This window comes from Myxocyprinus asiaticus, chromosome 29, assembly GCF_019703515.2.
Source record: "Myxocyprinus asiaticus isolate MX2 ecotype Aquarium Trade chromosome 29, UBuf_Myxa_2, whole genome shotgun sequence".
NCBI classification, from domain to species: domain Eukaryota; kingdom Metazoa; phylum Chordata; class Actinopteri; order Cypriniformes; family Catostomidae; genus Myxocyprinus; species Myxocyprinus asiaticus.
Window position 1 is genome coordinate 913,817 of NC_059372.1, and position 26,584 is coordinate 940,400.

The following is a 26,584-nucleotide window of genomic DNA, read 5'->3' on the forward strand; positions in this document are numbered from 1 at the left end:
AAGAGTAGGAAAAGTTATTTATTAGAGCAGTCATTTCTCCATAACGCATTACAGATCAAATGATTATTCAACAGAGAAAGAGAGAGTTAAGAAACACTAAATTAAATCTGAAATGTGTAACAGTCTTTGCATCTATCAGTGCTGGTTTGGGAGTAACCATGGCAACATAAAGAGACTTATGGATGTGGAGTTGAGCAGTGCTTTAAAACTAACACACACACACACACACACACAGCACGCACGCACGCGCGCACGCGCGCACGCGCACACACACAAATAAATAGGCACTGTTTAGAGCATTATCAACATTAATTATCTTGTAATCTCTTAATCAGACTGTGTAAGCAGCACTATCAGTCATTACAGATGTTTAAGGCACAAATAATCTATCAGTACTGCACACACATTTGTCTCCTCTCATCATGTCATTTGTATTCACACACTAACAATCTTTCCCTTTTTGGGCATGTATCAGATCAAACTACATCTCCCATGATGCAGTGGGGTGTCAGTCTCTGTCCCGGAGCGCCCGCAGGATGTAGTTCTCTCTCTCTAACTGAGCGTTTCTCTCAGACAGCTCTTTAATTTGATCTCTCAGCACCTCTACTTCCTCTCGTACTGCCAACATGAGGTGAGACTTCACCAGGTCCTGCAGATACACAATCACAAGTTACATTACAGCAGTCTGTCTCAAACACACACACACACACACACACACACACACACACATGCACACACACACAGACACTCACACAAACACACACAGAGACACACACACACATGCACACACACACAGACACTCACACAAACACACACAGAGAGACACACACACAGAGACACACAAACACACACACACACAAACAGACACACACACAAACAGACAGACACACAGATACAGACACAGACACACACAAACACAAACACACACAGAGACACACACACACATGCACACACACACAGACACTCACACAAACACACACAGAGAGACACACACACAGAGACACACAAACACACACACACAAACAGACAGACACACAGATACAGACACAGACACACACAAACAAACACACACACACACACACACACACACAAACACACACACACACACAGACACAAACAAACACACAAACACACACACATACACACACACATACACACACACACAAACAGACACATACAGACACACAAACACACACACATACAGAAACACAAACAGACAGACACACACACATAGACACAGACACACACACACAAACAAACACACACACATACAGATACACAAACAGACAAACAAACAAACACACACACACAGACAAACAAACAAACAAACACACACACACGCAGACACAAACAAACACACACACATGCAGACACACACACACACACACAAACAGATAGACACACACATACAGATACAGACACACACAAACAAACACACACACACACACAGACAGACACACACACACACACACACACACACACAGACAGACACACACACACACAGACACAGACACACAAACAAACACAGACACACAGACAGACAAACACACAAACACACACACACAGACAGACAGACACACACACACAGACAGACACAGACACACAGACACACACAACTAGGAGCTGAAAGTAAAAATGAATATTCATAATATATTATAATGCACACAATAAAGTGATATCGGACACAGAGTTGTATTTGTATTTTTATACAGCTATTATTGATAAATTCATTATATGGGTCAGTTATGATGTTTTCAAGCTGAAATTCTTGAAGAAAGAACTGTTGCAGTCAGGGATGGATTATGACTTGCAAAGGCCCCGGGGCCAATTATCTCCAAGGGCCCCCCTCCCCTCCCACCATTTTTTTACGTAGTAACTGGCTTCAAGCGGGGGGATCGCCAAACTGGATTGCGCAACCTTATAGCCCAGGGCCCCCCCGTCAAGGTCAGTCAAAGGCCCCTGGTAGTCAAGGGCCCCTGGGCACTGGCCCCATTGGCCCGGTCAGTAATCCATCCCTGGTTGCAGTATTGCAGAATAATCTTTTGTTTTTATTTCTTTAAAAAATAAGCAGTGAAACAATTTTGTTTTAAAATATTACTAATATATTATTAATTCAGGTGGTGTAACCAACATGCAGGAAGCCATTCTGTTGTCATGTGACAAAAAACAAAACAAAGAGGAGCCCTTTAAACCCACATGACTGTGTGTGAAGTTTAAAAACTATATCTGATATTTTGACATTTTTGTAAAGGCTTCTAACTTAATATTTGTAATTAAATAATTCATGATATTTAAAAAAAAAAAAAAAATGTAAATAAATAAAACACTTTTTGGAAATGAATGATTAAGTTGTTACACCAAATGACAGTTTTAAAGTCGTTAAATAAATATATATATTTTTAAATGCTATCATTTTTTTTTGTTGTTGTAAATGTTTAAAACCAACATGGACAGAAAGATTACATTTCTACAAACTTGTATTTTAAACTAGATTTCTTATTTTTATCACCTCAGACAACCTTATTTTCTCAATGACCCATAATTCAAATAATATTATAATTATTTAATTATATAATTATTGTGCATATAATAAACTTTACAAAATGAAGTTCACACTGAACATTACATTAAAATAAAATGCATTAAAATACAGTGGACTGACAATTTATCTAGAGAAAAAAACAATTTGAATGTAATTTTAATATAAATCGACGTGCTGAAACAGACAGTAATTGTCTCACCATAGCTTGTTCTATCTTGTTATCGATGGCAATCATGCTGCTGTTGGTTCCACTGCAATCAAGACAGAGAAAAAACTTTTATAAATAAATGATGCCAAAATGCTTTTTCAGGGGCATAAAAAAACATTTCAGCTTGGCTCATGAATATTAATTAGGTGATGTAATGCTCGCCTTGCCATAAAAGGATTTCCCCTTTGCTTCTGTTTGATCTTTTAGTCAAAGTTTTACATGGCTGGCTACAATCTTTGTCTTTGCACAAGGAAAATAAAACTCTTAAAATCTAAATCTAACCTCCCAGAAAGTGATTAGAGGTCATGAACGTTTAGGAGACACACCATCCCAGTTATAGTGGTTGCTAAGCCCTGTTTTTTTGTACAGTAAAAGAGCACAAACCTAGCATTTACTGATTCAAAGACAGAAATGTAATACTCAAAAGTACATTTTTAAAAACACAAATAATCCTGACTGAAAGGCCTTGTGCATGAGAATCACTGTGAACGGCTCTGTGTGTGTAACACAGATGGTATTGTTCTGAATGTGGTAAGCAGCACATGGTTCCCATAACAGCTATGATGATGGAAACAACCCAGCACACACTGAAGAGCAGAGCTGCCCACAACCACAAATACATAAAGGATGGGTAAAAGAATGAATGAACACCTCACGTCCATTCATGTTGCAGAACAAAACGTCAAAGTATCCTCAACTAATGTTAATCAAATCACTTTATTGTCACACAGCCATATACACAAGTGCAATAATGTGTGAAAGTCTTGTGTGCAGTTCCGATCAACATAGCAGTCGTGACAGTGATGAGACATGTACCAATTTACACTAACATCAAATTAACACAACACAATTAAAGTCTAATATACACATAATTACACACAACACAATATACAAATAATAACATACACTGTACACTATACAATACACACAATACAATAAAAAAGTATATATAGTAGTATATATAGAATATACAGTATTGTACTGTATTGACATTCAGACTGTCGGTTGATAGTAAGTTGTTAAGAGAGAATATAATATAATAATAATATAATTTATGACAGAAAGGTGTGAGATATAAGAGTAAGGGTAATAAAGTGCAGGGCTGATGTATTTTGATCGTGGGAGATCAGGAGTTCAGAAGTCTGATTGCTTGGGGGAAGAAGCTGTCATGAAGTCGGCTGGTGCGGGTCCTGATGCTGCGATACCGCCTACCTGATGGTAGCAGTGAGAACAGCCCATGGCTCGGGTGGCTGGAGTCTCTGATGATCCTCCGAGCTTTTTTCACACACCGCCTGGTATATATGTCCTGGAGGGAGGGAAGCTCACCTCCGATGATGTGTCTGGCAGTTCGCACCACCCTTTGCAGTGCTTTGCGGTTGTGGGCGGTGCTATTGCCGTACCAGGTGGAGATGCAGCCAGTCAGGATGCTCTCTACAGTGCAGGTGTAGAACCGTGTGAGGATGTGGCGGTTCATTCCAAACTTCCTCAGCCGTCTCAGGAAGAAGAGGCGCTGATGAGCCTTCTTCACAACGACTTCAGTGTGGATGGACCATGTGAGTTCCTCAGTGATGTGGACACCCAGGAACTTGAAGCTGCTGACTCTCTCCACTGGTGCTCCATTGATGGTGATGGGACTGTGTTCTCTGTCTTTTCTTCTGAAGTCCACCACAAGCTCCTTTGTCTTATTGACGTTGAGGGAGAGGTTGTGCTCCTGACACCAGTGTGTCAGAGTGTGCACCTCCTCTCTGTATGTTTCATCATTGTCAGTGATCAGACCTACCACCATCGTGTCATCAGCAAACTTACTGATGGCATTGGAGCTATGTGTTGCCACACAGTCATGTGTGTACAGAGAATACAATAGTGGGCTGAGAACACAGCCCTGCGGGGCTCTATCCTCAACTAATGTTAACCACAGACTTTATTTTTACTCATAAATAAAAAAACCCAAGGGGGATCTGGGTTCTCCTACAAATCAATGTCACAGTTGCTAATGAAATCAAACTTTTAAAGTGTATATGTACTGAAAGACTTAAGCTAACTCACTCACTCTGCACTATGACCCTGACTAATCAAGTTGCCAGACTGCCAAAGTTACCCATGAAATAAAAGCAGAGTTGAAAGGAGGGTGGAGTCAGAAGAGTCTTTGTTTGTGAGTATTATCCCTGCCCCTTTCGGCTCTCATGCATGTAGTTCCAGAAGTCATTGAGTTCCAGTCTAGACTGGGGCTGTTCAAGCCCAGTTATCTTGATCAGTAACACAGAATGGGCCAGAACTGGAGGAAGAACCAACTTGGCCTGTTCTGGGATGTTCTCCTGAGTGTTGTGTGTGAGCACGGCCAGCAAGAGGTGCTGTATCTGCAACAGACGGGGCTAGTTTACAGCGCTAGCACCAACATTATTAGATTTTAGCTGCACGGTTGTCCCTAATGCTAAAGTAGCAGTGGAGCCATTGTTGACCCCTACGGTGAGGCAAGTCCCACTGGAGGCACTTCTGGAAGACCCTCTGGAGGTCTGTGGAGCAGAATGAGGGGTGATTTTTGAGCGGCAACTACAGGTGTGCATTGTTTTGGAGGTGGTAGAAGTTTCTGAGGTAGAGACGATTGTCTTTGTGCAGAGAGTGGGCTCAGATCCTGGTTTGGTTGAGGACAATCTCTCTTGTCTCGGAGTAGAGGAACTTCGAAAGCCCGTAGTGCACCCAGTTGTGGTATCTCTAGGTTTGTTTCTGGAACATGTTTGTGGTATGTTCTTGCACCTACATGGCTTATCAGTTTTCAGGGATATAGCTAAGTGGACAGACCTTGGGTAGTAGTCAAGTTTTCCTGTTGGCCAAGAATCGCAAACCCTTGCATGCGCAATTCTTCGAACCCTGCCATTTTCTCTTAGTGTAACGCTTGCGCTTGTTCCTCTCCACGGTGGAGGTGTGGCCAAGTGCTGTAGGGATTTACTGGTTGTTTAGATAAGTGTTACTATCAGAAATAATTAATAATTTTTTCTGTAGTTATTAATTAATATTTAAATTAATTAGTTGGATCTAACTCATTAAAACCTCATATGGGACTCCAGTAAATGTAGTGTGCTACGTTTAGGAGCAAGTTTGGTTATTAGCAATAATTAATAATTATCAAAGATAATTACTAATTATTAAAATCAATAGAATATTGATGAGAATCAATGTTAACTTTTTTTAATCCTTTAAATCAACAATTATCAAAGATAATCGTTAATTGTCAACATCGATGAAACATTAATTAAAATTAACACTAGCTTATTGATCATTCAAATTCAACAATCATCAAAGATAATTATCAATTATCAAAAATCAATAGAATATTAATAAGGATTAACATTGACGGGGCACCACCCTGAAATCAGGGACTAATAACCAAATAGTAAAACAGTCTCAATATTAGATTGTTTTCTTAGGAAAATCGACATCCGAAGAATATCGATTTTCGGGAAAAAAAACAATGAATGAAGGTTTGAATCCGAGCACTGACATCCCATCAGCATGTGACACAGGTGAATGCAAAACAAACCAAAACACTTCTCTTTGAAATATAACAAAGTTTATTTATGCAATAATATCAATTAATAATTAATACAATGCAGTCAATAAACTTCCGACTACAAACTAAACAGTGATATGATTAGATATGGAAATAAAAATAATTCTATAACACATAAGGTGTGTGTGTGTGACAGAGTGTGTGTGTGTGTGTGTGATTAGTACGAGAGAGAGAGAGAGAGAGATGAGACGATTAAGTGACAGCCCTAAAGCTGATTTTGCGATAGCGGGAGATAAAGCAGCTGTGTTCATCACTCAGAGACGCGGTTTTACGAGCGGGGCTCGTAAAAGTCCTTCGTTATTTGACTCTTTAATGGATGAACTCAGTTTCCGTCTCACCCGAGATGGCGAAATTGCACAACAATCCAATTTGGTTGGACCACAATACAGCAAAACAAATTTGTGATAATTAATAACCTGAGTGTTAATAATGAGCGGACATGGTGGTCCGTAAACTGTACAAGCAAAAACCTTGAAACACAAGAATAACACACTATAATATTCTATCTCTGCCCAGACGTAAACCTCTTACTTGAATCGCATGAGGACACAGGTAGAATGTGTTTTCCTCCGTCCTTTAACTTTGACCCGGTTCCTTGAGGTTTGGGTGATGACGGGAGGCCGTTTCCTTGCTCTGTCTCGGCGGGCTGGCGGAGAACTCAGAAATGTCGACAAGATTGAAGATGGAAGAGAAATCTTTAATCTCTTCACTTCTGCAGGCAAACGGATGAAGATGCGAATTGCTCGGCGGCCTCCTTCGGATCCGTTAGAGTGTTTGGTTGAACACAGAGTAATCTCAACTCGTCCAGCGAGATGGAGATTGTATGGCCACAGTTTCAAGTCGGACGTTACTTCCTTGTGCCACGAGGTTGCACCTGAGAGCAGCAAAAGCTACGTCTATGTTCGGTGAACGAAGTCGCTGGAAGTGAATTCTGGACGCATTTCAGAATTATTTCAACTCCTGATGATGTCATGTTTGAGGGATGTTCTGTTGTGTGCCTCATCCAATAGGAGTTGAGCGCTCGATCCTTCAGTGAGCAAGGCTTCATGGATTTGTAGTCTGTTTTGGACTCCCTTTGTTTGATTTTGGCGTGATTTTTATCAGTAAAATTTACGACTTAGAAGGTGGGGGCTTGAGTTATGTTTTTACGACTGTGTTAGGTCTGCCTTTGTCTTCTATCTGAATACATGAGGCCCAACAATGCTGGGTGGAGAAGGGGCGTGTCTGGACCTGGCATTGGGGGTGTGGCTTGCATAATGAGGTGGGTGTGGCTTAGAGGCACATGAAGGTGGGTTGTGATGGAATCTGGTCAAGTTTGGAGAGGCTGACTTGGAGTTCTGATTCTCTCTTTGGGTTTGATCAGGAATGGGTGTATGAGAGACAGCAAGGGACACAGATGGAGGACGAGTCTGTTTACTCTCAAAAATGGACACCATCTTCCTTACACTGACAAACATGTTGAGGATTTGCCAAGTCAATACACGCATATCAAAAGGATGTGCAAATGGCCACAAACACGTGAGCGTTGTCTTCATGCACTACCAGGGAGTGCAATCATGTAATTGTTTCTTGTAACCTCCTTATGAAATGTCCGGGGGCTCAAGAGTAAAGGCAGGATCTGACTCATTCAGTGACTTTAAACGGTAACAGTGCTAGACAATTACAGTCACATATCAGCAGAATAAGACCACAAAAAAGAGAGTTAGAATCACTTGTTAATCAACGGTGACCATTTATGAAAGTCATCCCAAGCAACGCTGCTGAAGCTACTTTGAAAGTGCAGTTTGTCAAGCTACTATTCATTTGAAGTAGTTCAAACACAGTCAAGTTACTCTTTAAAAGTAATTAGATTCATTATAGCTAACTACATTTACAGCTGAAGTGTGTAATTTCTGCAACAGAATCGCAAAAATAAACATTGTTTTCAAACAGATATCCGAATACTCTCTCCGTTTGCCAATGGTCGAAAGAACAGATGGTCACACCATTGGTTGAGCCGATGTTATTTTATCTAGCTGGATGTTTTTGGTAAGCGCCAAACAGACACATTGTTTACAGTCTTGGGGGAAATCAACCTACTCATGGTTTACTTATACTTGTCTCTACATATTAAGATGAGATATGGGAACGTTTTTTTAACATTGAAAAAATTACACATTTTTAAATCGACAACTATCAGATTATTACATTTATCTTAAAAATTAAAGCAGTGTTTATCTGGCAACGACACAAATTTGTATAAATGAGTCGAAAATATAATGTATTGCAGCATTTAAATATTTCACAACAAAAACCATTTTTGGCGCAAATAGTTTTTTTTTGCATTCAATGTATTTTTTTCTCCCCAATTTGGAATTCCCAATGCGCTCTAAGTCCTCATGGTGGCGTAGTGACTCTTATCACGTGCATCTTATCATGTGACTTGAGCACGTTACCACGGAGATATAGCGCATGTGGAGGGTTCACGCTATTCTCCGCGGCATCCACGCATAACTCACCAGGCGCCCCACCGAGAACAAGAACCACATTAGCGACCACGAGGAGGTTACCCCATGTGACTCTACCCTCCCTAGCAACCAGGCCAATTTGGTTGCTTAGGAGACCTGGCTGGAGTCACTCAGCACGCCCTGGATTCCAACTTGTGACTTCATGGGTGATAGTCAGCGTCAATACTCGCTGAGATACCCAGGCCCCCCTTGCATTCAACTTATTTAAATGAACCGTCCAAGTGAACCGATTCACTACAATGAATCAGACTTTCAATACATATGAAAAGAGAAGACAGCTTAGGAAAGTGAGATAAAAACAGCAACGAGCACGTTTACATGCACACCAACACGCTGATAACTTCCAACAACTCAAGAAAACTGTGTTTACATGAGACTTGAAATGATTTGATTATTTTTTGCTTTTGTCGTCAAAATGTAAACAGGCATGCGCACACTGGATGAGCCAGTAAAGGTGTTTACATTCAACATGAAACTGGAGTAATGGGCAAAAATATACATGTGTCGACGGTTTATTTTTAAAACGTTACCAAGTTAAAGAAAAACCGATAAAGTCGTTTTCATGACTGAAGACGTTGTCGGCTTATTAAGCATAATTAGTGTCAAATTGTTCATATAAACTTGCTCACTGTAGCTACTTGTTGAAAAAGTAGCTCATTACTGGGAAAGTTGCAGTATTTTAAAGCAGATGAGGTCATGGTCACGCTACTGAAAAATGTAGTTAAGTTAGTGGCAGTGCTACTTTTCGTCCCCAACACTGATCCTGAGTATTTAATCTTGGCGAGTCCACAGGAAACGTTCCATAATGTCCATCATGAGACCTCCGTCCCCTCAGAACACCCTGCTGTGCTTTAATCCATCCTATCGGGCCAATCACTGCAGCATTCCTGGAGCAGCAGAAAGATTAGCGTAATCTGGGGTAAAAGTCCACCTGTTTAACCAGTCAGAGCCATAATCTCAGAATATCTCCTGCAATCTCCAAGACGGCACTCCTTTCTGTATGTCTCGGGATGCGTGTGTGTATTCCCTCATGACACACACATAAACACATGTAAATGTGTACACTAACACATGCTGTGTTTGTCAGTCAACACTGAACTCTTTCATTCAGTTCTCCACCCACTGCCATCTCAGCCAATCATGATTGCCATTGAGATTCTCTTCCCGCTCACAGCTTTTAGCATTCCACACACCACCCACCATCTGATATCAGACACAAACAAAGGCTGCATCCTAAATCACATACTATCTGTCCTATAAGGTATGCAAGGTTACAATTAGCGCATCTATAAGTGTCCAGATGTCATCTGTGCATTCACAAGTCCTTGCGCTACAGAAGAGGAGTTTGAAAGAGTTCTTTCAACTTTTCAGTTTAACAAAAATGGCTAGGAATGTGAAACCGAAGCTGCCACAGCAGTTTTTAACAGTTTGAACCTAAACATTCATTAGTAATCAATATTAAGGTATTTTAACCCTTGTTTGACCTTCGGGATATTTTTTGTCTTTTTCATTTTAGTTTTTCGATCATTCTGGCTGTGTTAAGGCCAACGGCATAAATGTTGCCAAAGGTGTGTATTTTTGGGGGAATTTTGATATTTCAACCTCAGTTCCTATAATACATCTATAATACACTGTGTACACAAAATAGTTACACTCAGGACCTTCAGGACAAAAATGTCCCCATTGAAACCCATTAAAGCTGCAATATTTGATCCCAGTGTCATTAAAGCATAAAATCATGAATTATATGATATTATACTTTCATTCCGGAGCCCTGGCTTCAAAATTTACATTTTAATATTTTCCACCAGATGGCGCCATTTTTCTCATGTTTAGCCTATGGAGCAAATACAAGCTTTTCCCCTATTCTCTGTTTGCTGTATTATAGAGCACTGCAGGCCAATTGAATAAATGATGCAGATAAAATTGTGTGGGTGTGTTCGTATTGATGTCAGAGTGTGTTTTGTATGTGTGTATTGAGAAATGTGTGTGTGTAAAAAACAACAGTGGCATTATATAAACAAACTGTCATTTAAAGGGTTAAAATCCTGAAAATGAATGAATATTTGGTAGTTATGATCAGGACTGATGTTGGTTATAAAAAATTAACTAAATGAAAGTGGAAAACAATATTAATATATAATAATATTATGGCAGTTTTTGACGCGGACATTTTTGTCCTCTAAGGACCTCTGAGTAACTTTTTTTTATTGACGCACAAGGGTTAAGCTATATGCTAATACATGCATGCTAATGCAAACAGTATGTGACAAAAAGGTTTGTACACTGTAAAAAATCCTATTCAATAAAAAACAGACAGCTGAGGTTGCTAGAAACTCACCATAAAAACAGTAACCATGTTTTAGGCATTACAGTGTCTGTATATTTTACAGTTCACTAACATATATATCATTAATTGTTATAGTGTTAATATACCAACCTACTTGAACTTCAAAATCCAATAAATATGTATCAGTGCACAGAGTTACTCACATAAACACAAAACACAATCAGGGTAACACCAGTGACACAAATATAATGCAATAAACATTAAATAAACATAAAAGGTAACATACAACACCCCAATGTAAATCAATTATATATATATACATATATACAGTTGAACTCAGAAGTTTACATACACTTAGACTGAAGTCATTAAAACACTTTTTAACCACTCAATATTAGCAAACTATAGTTTTGACAAGTCGTTTAGGACATCTACTTTGTGCATGACATGAGTCATTTTTCCAGCAATTGTTTACAGACAGATTGCTTCACTTTTAATTGACTATATCATAATTCCAGTGGGTCAGAAGTTTACATACACTAAGTTAACTGTGCCTTTAAACAGCTTGGAAAATTCCAGAAAATGATGTCAAGCCTTTAGCCAGTTAGCTTCTGATAGGAGGTGTGCTGAATTGGAGGTGTACCTCTGGATGTATTTTAAGGCCGACCTTCAAACTCAGTGCCTCTTTGCTTGACATCATGGGAAAATCAAAAGAAATCAGCCAAGACCTCAGAAAAATAATTTTGGACCTCCACAGGTCTGGTCCATCCTTGGGAGCAATTTCCAAACACCTGAAGGTACCTTGTTCATCAGTACAAACAATAATACGCAAGTATAAATACCATGGGACCACACAGCCATCATACCGCTCAGGAAGGTGACACATTCTATCTCCTAGAGATGAACGTAGTTTGGTGTGAAAAGTGCAAATCAATCCCAGAACAACAGCAAAGGACCTTGTGAAGATGCTGGAGGAAACAGGTAGACAAGTATCTATATCCACAGTAAAACGAGTCCTATATCGACATAACCTGAAAGGCTGCTCAGCAAGGAAGAAGCCACTGCTCCAAAACCGCCATAAAAAAGCCAGACTACAGTTTGCAAGTGCACATGGGGACAAAGATCTTACTTTTTGGAGAAATGTCCTCTGATCTGATGAAACAAAAATTGAACTTTTTGGCCATAATGACCATCGTTATGTTTGGAGGAAAAAGGGTGAGGCTTGCAAGCCGAAGAACACCATCCCAACCGTGAAGCGTGGGGGTGGCAGCATCATGTTGTGGGGGTGCTTTGCTGCAGGAGGGACTGGTGCACTACACAAAATAGATGGCATCATGAGGAAGGAAAATGGTGTGGATATATTGAAGCAACATCTCAAGACATCAGCCAGGAAGTTAAAGCTTGGTTGCAAATGGGTCTTCCAAATGGACAATGACCCCAAGCATACCTCCAAAGTTGTGGCAAAATGTCTTAAGGACAACAAAGTCAAGGTATTGGAGTGGCCATCACAAAGCCCTGACCTCAATCTGATAGAACATTTGTGGAAAGAACTGAAAAAGCATGTGCGAGCAAGGAGGACTACAAACCTGACTCAGTTACACCAGTTCTGTCTGGAGGAATGGGACAAAATTCCTGCAACTTATTGTGAGAAGCTTGTGGAAGGATACCCAAAACATTTGACCCAAGATAAACTATTTAAAGGCAATGCTACCAAATACTAACAAAGTGTATGTAAACTTCTGACCCACTGGGAATGTGATGAAAGAAATAAAAGCTGAAATAAATCATTCTCTCTACTATTATTCTGACATTTCACATTCTTAAAATAAAGTAGTGATCCTAACTGACCTAAGACAGGGAATGTTTTCTACGATTAAATGTCAGGAATTGTGAAAAACTGAGTTTAAATATATTTGGCTAAGGTGTATGTAAACTTCTGACTTCAACTGTAGATAAAACGATGAACGTATAAGAATAAGCAATGCTAAGCAGGCTAGCAAGCTACAAACACTTGTGTAGCGTGCTGTCAGCAACAGGAACAGGAAGTGACATCAGGAACAGGAAGCCAACAGCTTATCAGATCAGATGTCTAAGAGTGTTTCATCTGTAAAACATTTTGTTCTATTTGACAAACCTCTTTAAAGAGTGGTTTTACATACATTTTAAATCATAAAGGTCTCCAAGACATCTGCTGAATATACTTTCAAATCTGAGAGGAAATGTCTTATAGATTTGCAGATGAGCAAACATATTTGTCTCCCAGACATTAATATTCACATCAAATAGATTTCTGGGTGAAGTGCATGTGCTATTTGGGAGTAATACTGAAACCGATTCTGTTACACCACATTTGTGTTTACAAGCTTCTGTGTTCTCTCAGCTCTTGGTTCTCCAGTTGAAAATGGCTCCTTTGACCTGTCCTGGAGTGCTATTAGGCAAGCTGTCTCAATTTTTGAGAAAAAGAAGGTGTGTATTGTTCCCTCATCTGACGAGTGTGCACATTTTTCTTTTCTTATCATGGTTGGGACTTTCCAATTACTTTATTGTTTTTGTATATGTGTATGTGTGTTTGTGTATATATATATACACACACACACACACACACACACACACACACACACACACACACACACACACATACATACATACAGTACTGTGCAAAAGTTTTAGGCACATAAGATGTTTCACAAAAGCATTTGTCTTAAGATGGTTATTTATATCTTCAGCTTTAGTGTGTCAATAGGAAATATAAATGTTAGACTCCCAAACTTTACTTTTGCAAATAGAAAAGATTAGAATAGAAGAACAGGGAGCCCTGCAACAGATGTCATGGCCCCCACAGAGCCCCCCACTGAACATCGAGTCAGTCTGAGATTACATAAAGAGACAGAAGCAATTGAGACAGCTGAAATAGATAGAAGAACAGGGAGCCCTGCAACAGATGTCATGGCCCCCACAGCGCCCCCCACTGAACATCGAGTCAGTCTGAGATTACATAAAGAGACAGAAGCAATTGAGACAGCTGAAATAGATAGAAGAACAGGGAGCCCTGCAACAGATGTCATGGCCCCCACAGAGCCCCCACTGAACATCGAGTCAGTCTGGGATTACATAAAGAGACAGAAGCAATTGAGACAGCTGAAATAGATAGAAGAACAGGGAGCCCTGCAACAGATGTCATGGCCCCCACAGAGCCCCCACTGAACATCGAGTCAGTCTGAGATTACATAAAGAGACAGAAGCAATTGAGACAGCCTAAATAGATAGAAGAACAGGGAGCCCTGCAACAGATGTCATGACCCCCACAGAGCCCCCACTGAACATCGAGTCAGTCTGAGATTACATAAAGAGACAGAAGCAATTGAGACAGCCGAAATAGATAGAAGAACAGGGAGCCCTGCAACAGATGTCATGGCCCCCACAGCGCCCCCCACTGAACATCGAGTCAGTCTGAGATTACATAAAGAGACAGAAGCAATTGAGACTAAATAGATAGAAGAACAGGGAGCCCTGCAACAGATGTCATGGCCCCCACAGACCCCCCACTGAACATCGAGTCAGTCTGAGATTACATAAAGAGACAGAAGCAATTGAGACTAAATAGATAGAAGAACAGGGAGCCCTGCAACAGATGTCATGGCCCCCACAGCGCCCCCCACTGAACATCGAGTCAGTCTGAGATTACATAAAGAGACAGAAGCAATTGAGACTAAATAGATAGAAGAACAGGGAGCCCTGCAACAGATGTCATGGCCCCCACAGAGCCCACCACTGAACATCGAGTCAGTCTGAGATTACATAAAGAGACAGAAGCAATTGAGACTAAATAGATAGAAGAACAGGGAGCCCTGCAACAGATGTCATGGCCCCCACAGACCCCCCACTGAACATCGTGTCAGTCTAAGATACATAAAGAGACAGAAGCAATTGAGACTAAATAGATAGAAGAACAGGGAGCCCTGCAACAGATGTCATGGTCCCCACAGAGCCCACCACTGAACATCGAGTCAGTCTGAGATTACATAAAGAGACAGAAGCAATTGAGACAGTCTAAATAGATAGAAGAACAGGGAGCCCTGCAACAGATGTCATGGCCCCCACAGAGCCCACCACTGAACATCGAGTCAGTCTGAGATTACATAAAGAGACAGAAGCAATTGAGACAGCTGAAATAGATAGAAGAACAGGGAGCCCTGCAACAGATGTCATGGCCCCCACAGCGCCCCCCACTGAACATCGAGTCAGTCTGAGATTACATAAAGAGACAGAAGCAATTGAGACAGCTGAAATAGATAGAAGAACAGGGAGCCCTGCAACAGATGTCATGGCCCCCACAGAGCCCCCCACTGAACATCGAGTCAGTCTGAGATTACATAAAGAGACAGAAGCAATTGAGACAGCTGAAATAGATAGAAGAACAGGGAGCCCTGCAACAGATGTCATGGCCCCCACAGAGCCCCCCACTGAACATCGAGTCAGTCTGAGATTACATAAAGAGACAGAAGCAATCGAGACAGCTGAAATAGATAGAAGAACAGGGAGCCCTGCAACAGATGTCATGGCCCCCACAGAGCCCCCACTGAACATCGAGTCAGTCTGAGATTACATAAAGAGACAGAAGCAATTGAGACAGCTGAAATAGATAGAAGAACAGGGAGCCCTGCAACAGATGTCATGACCCCCACAAAGCCCCCCACTGAATATAGTGTCAGTCTGAGATTACATAAAGAGACAGAAGCAATTGAGACAGACAAAATAGATAGAAGAACAGGGAGCCCTGCAACAGATGTCATGGCCCCCACAGCGCCCCCCACTGAACATCGAGTCAGTCTGAGATTACATAAAGAGACAGAAGCAATTGAGACTAAATAGATAGAAGAACAGGGAGCCCTGCAACAGATGTCATGGCCCCCACAGACCCCCCACTGAACATCGTGTCAGTCTAAGATACATAAAGAGACAGAAGCAATTGAGACTAAATAGATAGAAGAACAGGGAGCCCTGCAACAGATGTCATGGTCCCCACAGAGCCCCCACTGAACATCGAGTCAGTCTGAGATTACATAAAGAGACCGAAGCAATTGAGACAGTCTAAATAGATAGAAGAACAGGGAGCCCTGCAACAGATGTCATGGCCCCCACAGACCCCCCACTGAACATCGTGTCTGTCTGAGATTACATGAAGAGACAGAAGCAATTGAGACAGCCTAAATAGATAGAAGAACAGGGAGCCCTGCAACAGATGTCATGGCCCCCACAGACCCCCCACTGAACATCGTGTCTGTCTGAGATTACATGAAGAGACAGAAGCAATTGAGACTAAATAAACAGAAGATCTGTGGTGAATTCTCCAAGAAGTTTGGAACATCCTATCTGCCAACAACCAAGAAAAACTGTGTCCAGGTGTACCTAAGAGAATTGGGGCTGTTTTAAAGGAAAAGGTGGTCACACCGAATATTGATTTAGCTTTTTATGTTTACTGGACTTTGTATGACATTAAGTGATAAATAAAAACTAATTATGGCATTATTTTTTAAGACATCCTCACTATGAAACATTTTTCACAAGTGCCTAAAACTTTTGCACAGTACTGTATATATATATATATATATATTTCACTGTACATGGTAAGGTAACTGACAAATTATAAAAAAATGTTATTGTAATATTTATACTTCTAAAACCTTTTTTTTTTTTTTAACAATATATTACCAAAAAGTCTCGTTAAATAATATATAATTTTTCACTGTACATGGTAATGTACCTAATTAAAATTATTTTACTGTAACGTTTTTAATTTTTCTTCTATAAACATTTATTATGTATATTTTACTGTAAAATTACATGCATTGTGTTAAAGAAATTATTTTTTTTTTTATCGTACATGGTAAAGTAACTTACCAATTCACATTTTACAATATTTTACCATCTTGTTTTTTCTTCTTCAATATTTTACTGCTTGTTAAATACTTAATATGTCGTAAACTACATACTGTACTGTTAAAACATAGATGAAGTATTGTGAATTGGGATGCAGCCAGACACACAGAGAGCAGTGTGCACACAGCACATCAATATTGATTGAAGAATCAGATATCAGCTCAACAACACCATCACAGATCTGATCTTATGTTTGATTAACTCGAGAATCTACAGTTTCACTTACATCACAAAATATCAAAACTGACACACGGAGCAGAGGCCAGTGATTGGGTGGTCTGTAATGCACTACAGTGTGTGTGTGTGTGTGTGTGTGTGTGTGTGTGTGTGTGTAATACGACATCTGATCTGTGACATCAGTGTGATACAAAACAGTTTGAATTTCACTCGTCGTTGAGAAACATTCACACAATATATACCTGTTTTTCCAGCTTTCTTTCTAACTCTTCATGAATTGTGAATGTATTCCTGCAACACTGATGCAGCTTTGAATTGCAAGAGAAACACAGAACGACCAAGAAAATAAACACAGAGGTCTGTTTCACACAGCTTGCGTAAGAGGAGCTGCTGTGAGTATTTCCTTTAATAACGGCCATAAATTACAAACGGGTTTTCAGGAGCTGCTCGTTGAGAATTATGACTGTAACAGTATAAAGACGGCCAAGGAGGAGTCGGGAACCGGCTGAACAGTCAACATAAAGATTTAATGATAAAACTCAACATAAAACAGACATAAAAAAACACAGACACACATGCAATGCGGCTGCATGCGTCTCTCTCTCTCTCTCTCGAAATGGCGCCTCCAGCCCCGCTTTATCTCGCTCTCCCGCGGCCCGGCCACGCCCTCCTCCTCGTCACAATGACCATAATAATTATTGAGAATTATTATTATTAATCGTCATGAAATCTAATTTACATGGGGAAAGACCACATTTACTGTACATCCAAATGGCATTTAATGTGCACAGAATGGAACTCAAACGCTAAAGTTTGTAACATTCATCAAGCTCGACACCGATGTCTATTTTTAATCATAGTGTGGGTAGTTCAGTCATTCATGTTGCTTCACAACATCACAAACTTCGATTTGAAGCAAAAATGTGTCCGAAAATCAGACAAAAAGACAAAGATACAAGAAACATCTTTAACGAGGGAAAGAACTACAATCCCATGATGCATTGCGAATGACGTAATCAAATTAAAAACTATAAAACTATTGATTTAAAGTGGTTGATTATAAGTATAGAAACGATATATTTTTCTTTTGTCGATTGTGTCATTCACAGTGCATCATGGGAGTGGGCGGAGCTGCAGAGCTCTTTCTCTGATTGGTGGAACTCTCTTTAGGATTATGGGTAGTGTAGTTCTTTAGCAGGAATTTCGCCATTTAACACAATTTTTGAAATAACGCAGACTGATTGCTTCAACAGAAATATATACCATTGATTAACAACCTCAGAGCTCACGGTAGATCGGTCTTTAAATAAATATTTCAGGTTCAATATAAGTTAAGCTCAATCGACAACATTTAAACAATTTCAACTCGTCCCTCCTTTTCTTTAAATGTGTGTTCCAGTGAGGCACTTGCAATGGAAGTCAATGGGGTACACTTTTAGAAGGTTTAAAAGCAGAAATGTGAAGCTTATAATTTTATAAAAGCACTTACATTAATTCTTCTGTTAAAACTTTGTTATTTGAGCTGTAAAGTCGTTTTTATGTTCGTTTTACGTTGTCATTGGAACCAAGTTGTATTAACTTATCGTCTGTACGTTACAATTCAATATAAATTCCCCTATGGAAAAAAATGAATGGGAATTTTACTTTCAGAACCATACTGTTGCGCTCTATATACATCTACACTTCTGATACACAGCTGAACCCTGTTCATATACATTCATATATGTATATCTGTGCACCACTTACATGTGCAGTGTGAAACAGGCAAGAGTGAAGGTTTGTATGTGTGTTGTATTATTAAAGTATTTGCTCTGGACCTGTGACAGAAAACACTGCGGTGTGAAATCAGTTATCAGGACCTCCAGAAACCAACAGCATCACCTTTTCAACCCGTCAACTCACTAAAAATACAACTGCACTCAACTCACTCCTAAATATAGAGGCGCAATAACGGCTGCATGTGTGGAGCAGAGACACGCGTAACCAGAGAATTATTACACTTGAAAATTCTGTCATCATTTACTCACCTTCATGTCATTCCAAACATGTATGACTTTGTTTGTGCCAAATTTGGTGGATGTAGTTTGAAAGCTCGAAGACGAGTTACAGTAATAAATTATGTTCTGTTGATTACCATCCACTATTTTAATGCAAAGTTTAAATTTTCACTCGAAACGCTTGATATGTGCATAAACTCTCAAAATTCGCTCAAAGATCACATCCTCGTAACGCAGCAGGGCAGAGGTGGATTTTGTAGGGTTTTGCACACACGAGTCAAAATGCGCATTAAGGAAATGGAAACTGTTTAATCGCAAAATGACCATTCCAAAAAAGATATAAATATAAAATCCCAGATGCAGTTTATTGTTCAACCAAAATCCAAATAATAACTAGAAAAAATTCAGATTTGGTGCATAACAAGGGACTTTTAAGTATAAACAAGCCTGAAACACACTGGGGACTTTTATTTTGAAATTACTAAATGATGAAAAAACTTTCAGTAACTATCGACAGATTTTTGCCAATAACCGATAGTTCCAAAAAGCAACTATCGGCACCGATTAATCGGTAAAACCAATATATCGGTCTATCTCTAATTGTACATATACAACATGGTCGCTGTGAGTGATGTATGCAGATTTTTATTTAGTAATGTTCTTGAAATATTTCATAATATACACACGTTTGTGAAAAGTGATAAAAAAAGCGATTCAAAAACTAATATATTTATATATATACACGTATATATATATTAGAGGTCAACCGATAGTGGATTTTGCCGATACTGATAACTAATGGGGCTTTTCCACCGCACGGTACAGCTCGACTCGACTCTGCTCGCTTTTTGGGGGTTTTCCACTGTGGATAGTACCTGGTACCTGGTACTTTTTAGTACCACCTCGGTCGAGGTTCCAAGTGAGCAGAGCCGATACTAAATGTGACGTCAAAACCCTGCAGATCACTGATTGGTCAGAGAGAATCGTCACTACCAGCGTCACTGGATTTGCGACATGGGACATCAACCTGCTAGTTTTAAAGTTAGCAACAGCAACAGCAGTATCATTTGTTCACGCGACTTTCGAATTGTAAAAGGAAATGGCTGTGCGCAAAACCACACCGTGGTCAATAAACGTCTCGTTAGTGACGCACGAAACGACGCAAAACGAAAAAGACTTACAGGAAGTGTCTCAGCTGTTGGCCGCACACGGCTACCACCGGACCTACCAACAGTGTAGGGAAAAGTTAAAAAAAACTTAAAAGTGACTACAGAACCATCAAGGACCACAACAGCCGGAGTGGTTCAAATAGAAGAAAGTGGAAGTGGTTCGACCAAATGGACGCTATCTATGGAAATAGACCGGCGAGCAATGGGGGGGAGAGTGCCCTGGACTCGGCGTTGTTGGAGTCCACGATGGAGGATGGTACGTTTTGTTATGTTAACTCTATAATCTGCTTGAAAGCTTCACTTTATTTAGTTGACCAGCTATTGGAAAGCTTGCTTCTAAAACAACCAGGCCAATTTAACTGTTACACTTGTGTAAAATCACCATGCAACAACTGCTTTATACAGCACAATGAGCTAGTAGCTAACAGCTAGCGGTCGCGTTATTGTTTATGGTCAGTAATGTGTCGCATTTAAGATGATGTCACAGCAGTAGAGGTGGCACAACTATGACGATCGTATTCTTTCTTTATTATGGCAGATAACCGATAGTTCCAAAAAGAAACTATTGGCACCGATTAATCAGTCAAACCGATATATCGGTCTTCCTTTAAAGGAAGGTATTTTTGTCTAAATGCACTTAAAATAAATATTTGGATTGGAAAAGAGCAGCGCAAACATCTTTTGTGTTCCACAGAAGAAAGTAAGTCATATGGGCTTGGTATGACATGAGGGTGAGTAAACGATGACAGAATTATCATAATTCCTGTAAATATTACAAATTCCACACATCATGCGGCATGTCACAGTCATAAACAAACACTCGTTTGCTCAGATGATGTCATTGTAAGATAAACAGAGGTTTCGTCTCACCCGTCGTCTCCCACGAGCTCAAACGCCCGGCCCATGCCGAACATAGACTGTGCCAGCGCGAGGGCAGATGGCGTCGGGATGGGCGTGAGTCCCATGTGAAAGGGGCTGTCGTGACTCAGGTGGGGTCCGGGCGATGCTGGCTGTGAGCGGGTGGTGCGGAGCTGAAGAGACAAAACACAACACAGATAGTTCAGACACAGAGAGTGTGTGACAGAATATTTCATTGGGATATGGTCCAAAGTTCAGGTCCCGTTTAAGAATGATATCACTGAAAATCTCCAGAGTTTCTAACTGTGTCTTTTGATTGGCGAATATTTTCTGAATTATACACAGCTGTTGTAGATTACCATTAACCGCTTGTGTGTCTCTTCTGCGGGGTCGTACAGCCATCATTCTGTGTCCGACTTCTATGTTGTTGCACAGCGGCTGAAACTCTTAAAATATCGTGTACAATTCCCTATAAATATAAATGTAACGTGTAACAGGGACAGCTCAGGCTTTGTTACTTCATGCTTTTTTGGGGGGGGGGGGGGGTTTCCCCTTTTTCTCCCAATTTGGAATGCCCAATTCCCAATGCGCTCTAAGTCCTCGTGGTCGCGTAGTGATTCGCCTCAGTCCGGGTGGCGGAGGACGAATCCCAGTTGCCTCCACGTCTGAGACCATCAACCCGCGCATCTTATCACGTGGCTTGTTGAGCGCGTTGCCACGGAGACATAGTGCGTGTGGAGGCTTCACGCCATCCACCGCGGCAACCGCGCTTAATTCACCACACGCCCCACCGAGAACAAACCACATTATAGCGACCACGAGGAGGTTACCCCATGTGACTCTACCCTCCCTAGTAACCGGGCCAATTTGGTTGCTTAGGAGACCTGTCTGGAGTCACTCAGCACGCCCTGGGATTTGAACTAGCGAACTAGCGAACTCCAGGGGTGGTAGCCAGCGTATTTTACCACTGAGCTACTCAGGCCCCCCAGTTACTTCATGCTTGATTTAAAAAAGTCACTTTTATCGTTTGAGAGCAAATACATAATTTCCTAGATATATACCGAATAGGCTGAAAAATATTGAGACATAGCCAAATATTTGTAGCCATATCACTCATGCCTGCCGCTGTGCTGTTAAGAGGTGTTAAGTAGTTTTGACGCACTTCCAGTTTAAGCCCTGCCCACATTTATCGGTTAGGTTAAACTTTATATGAATATACACCAAGAAAGATGTTACTTGTGCTTACATTGGGCTAGTTCAACAAAACCAGAGTAGATTATTTTCACAGTTGTTGTTACATTTTCGGATGCAGCTATACAGATATAGATCATTTTGCCACTGCAACAGATACAGATAACAGCTTCTCTACACACCCTTAGTCTATAAAATTATCAGGAAAATGACAAAACGCATTATGACATATAAAAACAGACATGACACACAACTCAGTACACAGGATAATGAGGATATTTGTAATGCAACCTCTGATTAGGAGAGAAACGTGAATGGTGAATTAAATAAAATTATTTATTTTTACTCGTAGTTACTATAAGCAAAGAACAATAAATTTAAAAACACTATTATTAAGAACTAGATAGGTACCACCCCTGGAGTTCGCTAGTTAGGGTGTGCTGAGTGACTCCAGCCAGGTCTCCTAAGCAACCAAATTGACCCGGTTGCTAGGGAGGGTAGAGTCACATGGGGTAACCTCCTCGGGGTCGCTATAATGTGGTTCTCGCTCTCGGTGGGGCGTGTGGTGAGTTGTGCGTGGATGCCGCGGAGAATAGTGTGAAGCCTCCACACGCGCTACGTCTCCGCGGTAACGCGCTCAACAAGCCACATGATAAGATGCGCGGATTGGCGGTCTCAAACGCGGAGGCAACTGAGATTCGCTTGTATTTTTGTTTAAGCACTTTCATGAGTGTATAAATGTTTATTATTTGAGCTGTAAAGTGTCTAAATCATAATTCTGCATCGGGACTTCTTTTCAAAAGTCCTTTTCAAAGTACAGACACAAGACGTAAACAACATGTGTGTTAAAATCACTCCGTGTAAAGTTACATACAATACCAGGATTACAGAGTTTATGCTTTTAAAACAGTGAGTTTTTGAATGTTTACAGATCGGCCCCATTCACTTCCATTGTGAGTGTCTCGTAAAAAATGTTATGCATTTGTGCATTTACCTTGCCATCGGCATCCATGTCGAGGCGCAGCGGGGCGGGTATGTTGCGTGTGCGGGGCGTGTTTGGCACATGTCCAGACGTGACCAGCAGCGAGTTGTGTGGTTTGTGGCCGTGTGTGGGAGAGGGCGGGCCGCTGTGGGCTGTTTCTGTCGTGCACTGGGCGAGCAGGTGGGTGGTGCCCTGCGAGTGTACCAGGTGACCTGTGTGCAGCCCCCGCAACCCCAACGGTTTAAGTCCGCAGGCTCCGCCCACAGTTCCTTCGACCCCGCCCAGACCCACCGTCTCCAAGGACTCCAGCGAATGGGCGTGTCTCATGCTGTCAAGCACTCGGCGGAGTCCCCGTTCCTCAACTTCCCGCTCCATGACATCCAGACATGTCCAGCGGCCGCGTTTGTACGGTTCACCCAACCCCTGGTCCAAACGCACCACGCGGAACCGCGATGCCCCGCCCGCGTCCAGTGAACTCTGCTTCCTGGTCATGACGGGCGTGGTCGGCTGACTGCAACTTTGTTGCGTCTGGAGGGCGGGGCTGTGGCGAAGGGAGGGGCCATTGGGTATTATTTGAGTGGGCGAGGCAGTTTGGCTACGAGGGCTCCGCCCATGGGCGGTGTTTCGGAGTGGGGAGGTGGGAGTGGGCGTGGCTCTTTCCAAAGAAGCGGGTCCTTTAGGTGAAAGACTCTCGCCAGAACCCTGATTATAGTCCGACGTCACACTAGTGATTTGAAAGCCACTCCGTTTCTTTCCACCGCTCATCCTGGACAGAGTGCTTGCGAGCGTGTTCAAGTGCGTGTGTCCGTTTGACGTTATGCCCGGGCACTGGAAACTAGATCTTTGTTCATTCCTTCACACTTTGGCAGAAAAAGAGTGCAAGAACCCATAGAGCACAAAACACTGTATAGATTCTGTGAGTTTGAGAGACAGTTATTCTACAGTGCTTTTGCACAGATCACATAAATCATATTCGCCGTCCTCAGGTAAACCCACAGCTATGTGAACAAATCTCTCGAAACCAACAAGTAAAACGAATCACATTTGTTCTAGTGTACTTGGCACTGAGACTTTTCTTCTCTGCCTTTGGCTGTTTTGAGTACGACTGCAGCCAATCCGGTAACAAGAGCAGTTTTTCTGCCCAGCAGTTGCGCAAGTCTTGGCCCTTATGGCCGTTTCCTCTCGCAGACGTGCAGTTTGTCGTTTCACAGGAGACAACACTTTTGTTTTAGCATGAACAACTTATTTGAAGACCATACGAGCCTCTTGAGAGATGACGAAATAAACACAGGATTCTTTTAGCAACTCAAGACCTGAAAGTCATTATTTTAGGTGTGCAGGACAGGGTTAGTAATTCTAGAACTATATAAACAAGAAGATCTGTTTCAGTTTAAGTTCTGCTACTGTCTGTGGATGGTTGAGACTGGAGCGGAGAATTAATGTCAACTTTTGTATAAAAACTCAAATAGTGCCAAGATATTCTGTCATTCTGTAAACTTGCATTTAATAACCTGGTTACATGTTTGATTTGAAATAAACTAAAATAACTTAATTAAAACTGGATCAAGCTTTTAATCTCAAATTAAAACTGGACGAAGCATTTTGCATAACAACTTTGAATTGTTCCGAAACTCAAATTTGATTAGAATTATAAGTGGATCAAAATGTTAAAACTTTTTTATTTTATATAAGTTTTAAATTAAATGTGTCTGTAAAACTTGCATATAATCAAACTCTTAAATGTTTGATTTGAATTAAAACTGGATCAAGCAGAAAAGTTCGGCAATTCGGCATAAAAACTCAAATTTTGCCAAATCTCGCCGAAACTTTAAGAGTAAAATTTGCATATGTTTAATTCAAATTAAAACTGGATCAAGCTTTAATCTTGAAGTAAAACTGGATCAAGCAGAAAAGTTCGGCAATTCGGCATAAAAACTCAAATTTTGCCAAATCTCGCCGAAACTTTAAGAGTAAAATTTGCGTAAAGTGAAATTCTAAATGTTTAATTCGAATTAAAACTGGATCAAGCAGAAAAGTTCGGCAATTCGGCATAAAAACTCAAATTTTGCCAAATCTCGCCGAAACTTTAAAAGTAAAATTTGCATAAAGTGAAACTCTAAATGTTTAATTCGAATTAAAACTGAATCAAGCAGAAAAGTTCGGCAATTCGGCATAAAAACTCAAATTTTGCCAAATCTCGCCGAAACTTTAAAAGTAAAATTAGCATAAAGTGAAACTCTAAATGTTTAATTCGAATTAAAACTGAATCAAACGGAAAAGTTCGGCATAAAAATGCCAGTTGTGCCCAAACCCGCCACAATTTTACAAGTAAAATTGCATTACGTTTTAATGCTTGATTCGAATTATAAGAGGATCAACTTTTCAAACCTTAAGTTGTCAAATAAATTCAAACATAAAACTAGCATAGAATCAAACTCTAAATGTTTATTGCGTTCAACATCACGCTGTCACGCCGCCATGACGTCACAGGCCCCGCCGTGGACGTGCTCGTGCACGCGCGCTCTTCTGTCGCCTCAAGCGAATACCAGCACGAGTGCGCGCAGAAACACAAGTATTGCACAATACTGTTGCAGACCTAAACCTTTTACATTTACAGACACTAAACTAACGAATCGGGGCGGTTATATTTCAAAGAACCACTAAAATAAGAGGAATCTGTGCAAAACAGATTTATGGACGCTGGATTAGATTTGCGTCTAATTGAAATGTGAAACAGGACCAAAGTTGAGTCAGAAACAATCAGTTATGTCATAAAAAGTCAAGTTCTCTAACTTCAGATTTTGTGAACTTTCACACAGAAAAAAAATCTACTTCGAATGTTGCGTCAACACCTAAAAATCCTCCAGAGGATATTCCTATCATCTGAATTCACGAGAGAATAAAATTCCATCAGAGTCCAGAGGTTTGATTCGGATTGATAATCCACACCCGAGCAGATGCTTTATTCTCCATCAGATCACCAGCCCAATAATATGCAAATCACAGTCTTCTCTTGATTTCTCATTTCCTGCAACGTCTAGTCGAGTTCATCGCTGAACGCCGCAGTCTCGGTGGTTTTGCGCTGGTCTGTGACACTAATGAACTTACATTTGCAGCTTAATTCTCCTCTAGCGAAACTGTTGACAACTTTCCAT

The 26,584-nt window shown here is 40.8% G+C and overlaps 2 protein-coding genes across 2 annotated transcripts in view; one reads left to right on the plus strand and one right to left on the minus strand.

Annotated features, from left to right (window-relative positions):
• Positions 1 to 26,584, plus strand: part of camta2 (calmodulin binding transcription activator 2) — a 248,222-nt gene that overhangs the window by 77,364 nt on the left and 144,274 nt on the right. The gene's annotated exons all lie outside the window — the stretch shown is intronic.
• Positions 1 to 26,584, minus strand: LOC127419834 (TSC22 domain family protein 4-like). Its single transcript, XM_051661603.1, has 4 exons — positions 23,442 to 26,584; positions 21,269 to 21,429; positions 2,742 to 2,793; positions 1 to 649 (listed from the first exon to the last, which is right to left on the minus strand). Exons 1-4 carry the CDS (start codon positions 24,192 to 24,194, stop codon positions 509 to 511), a joined length of 1,107 nt encoding a protein of 368 aa, XP_051517563.1. The 5' UTR covers positions 24,195 to 26,584; the 3' UTR covers positions 1 to 508.

What these genes read in the sequence shown, in the direction of transcription:
- LOC127419834 (XM_051661603.1), bottom strand. Translation starts at nt 24,194, where the DNA reads ATGAGCGGTGGAAAGAAACGGAGTGGCTTTCAAATCACTAGTGTGACG. An exon ending in ACATGGATGCCGATGGCAAG is followed by an intron (nt 21,430 to 23,441) that starts GTAAATGCACAA and finishes TTGTCTCTTCAG; the next exon opens with CTCCGCACCACCCGCTCACA. An exon ending in GAGCTCGTGGGAGACGACGG is followed by an intron (nt 2,794 to 21,268) that starts GTGAGACGAAAC and finishes TCTTGATTGCAG; the next exon opens with TGGAACCAACAGCAGCATGA.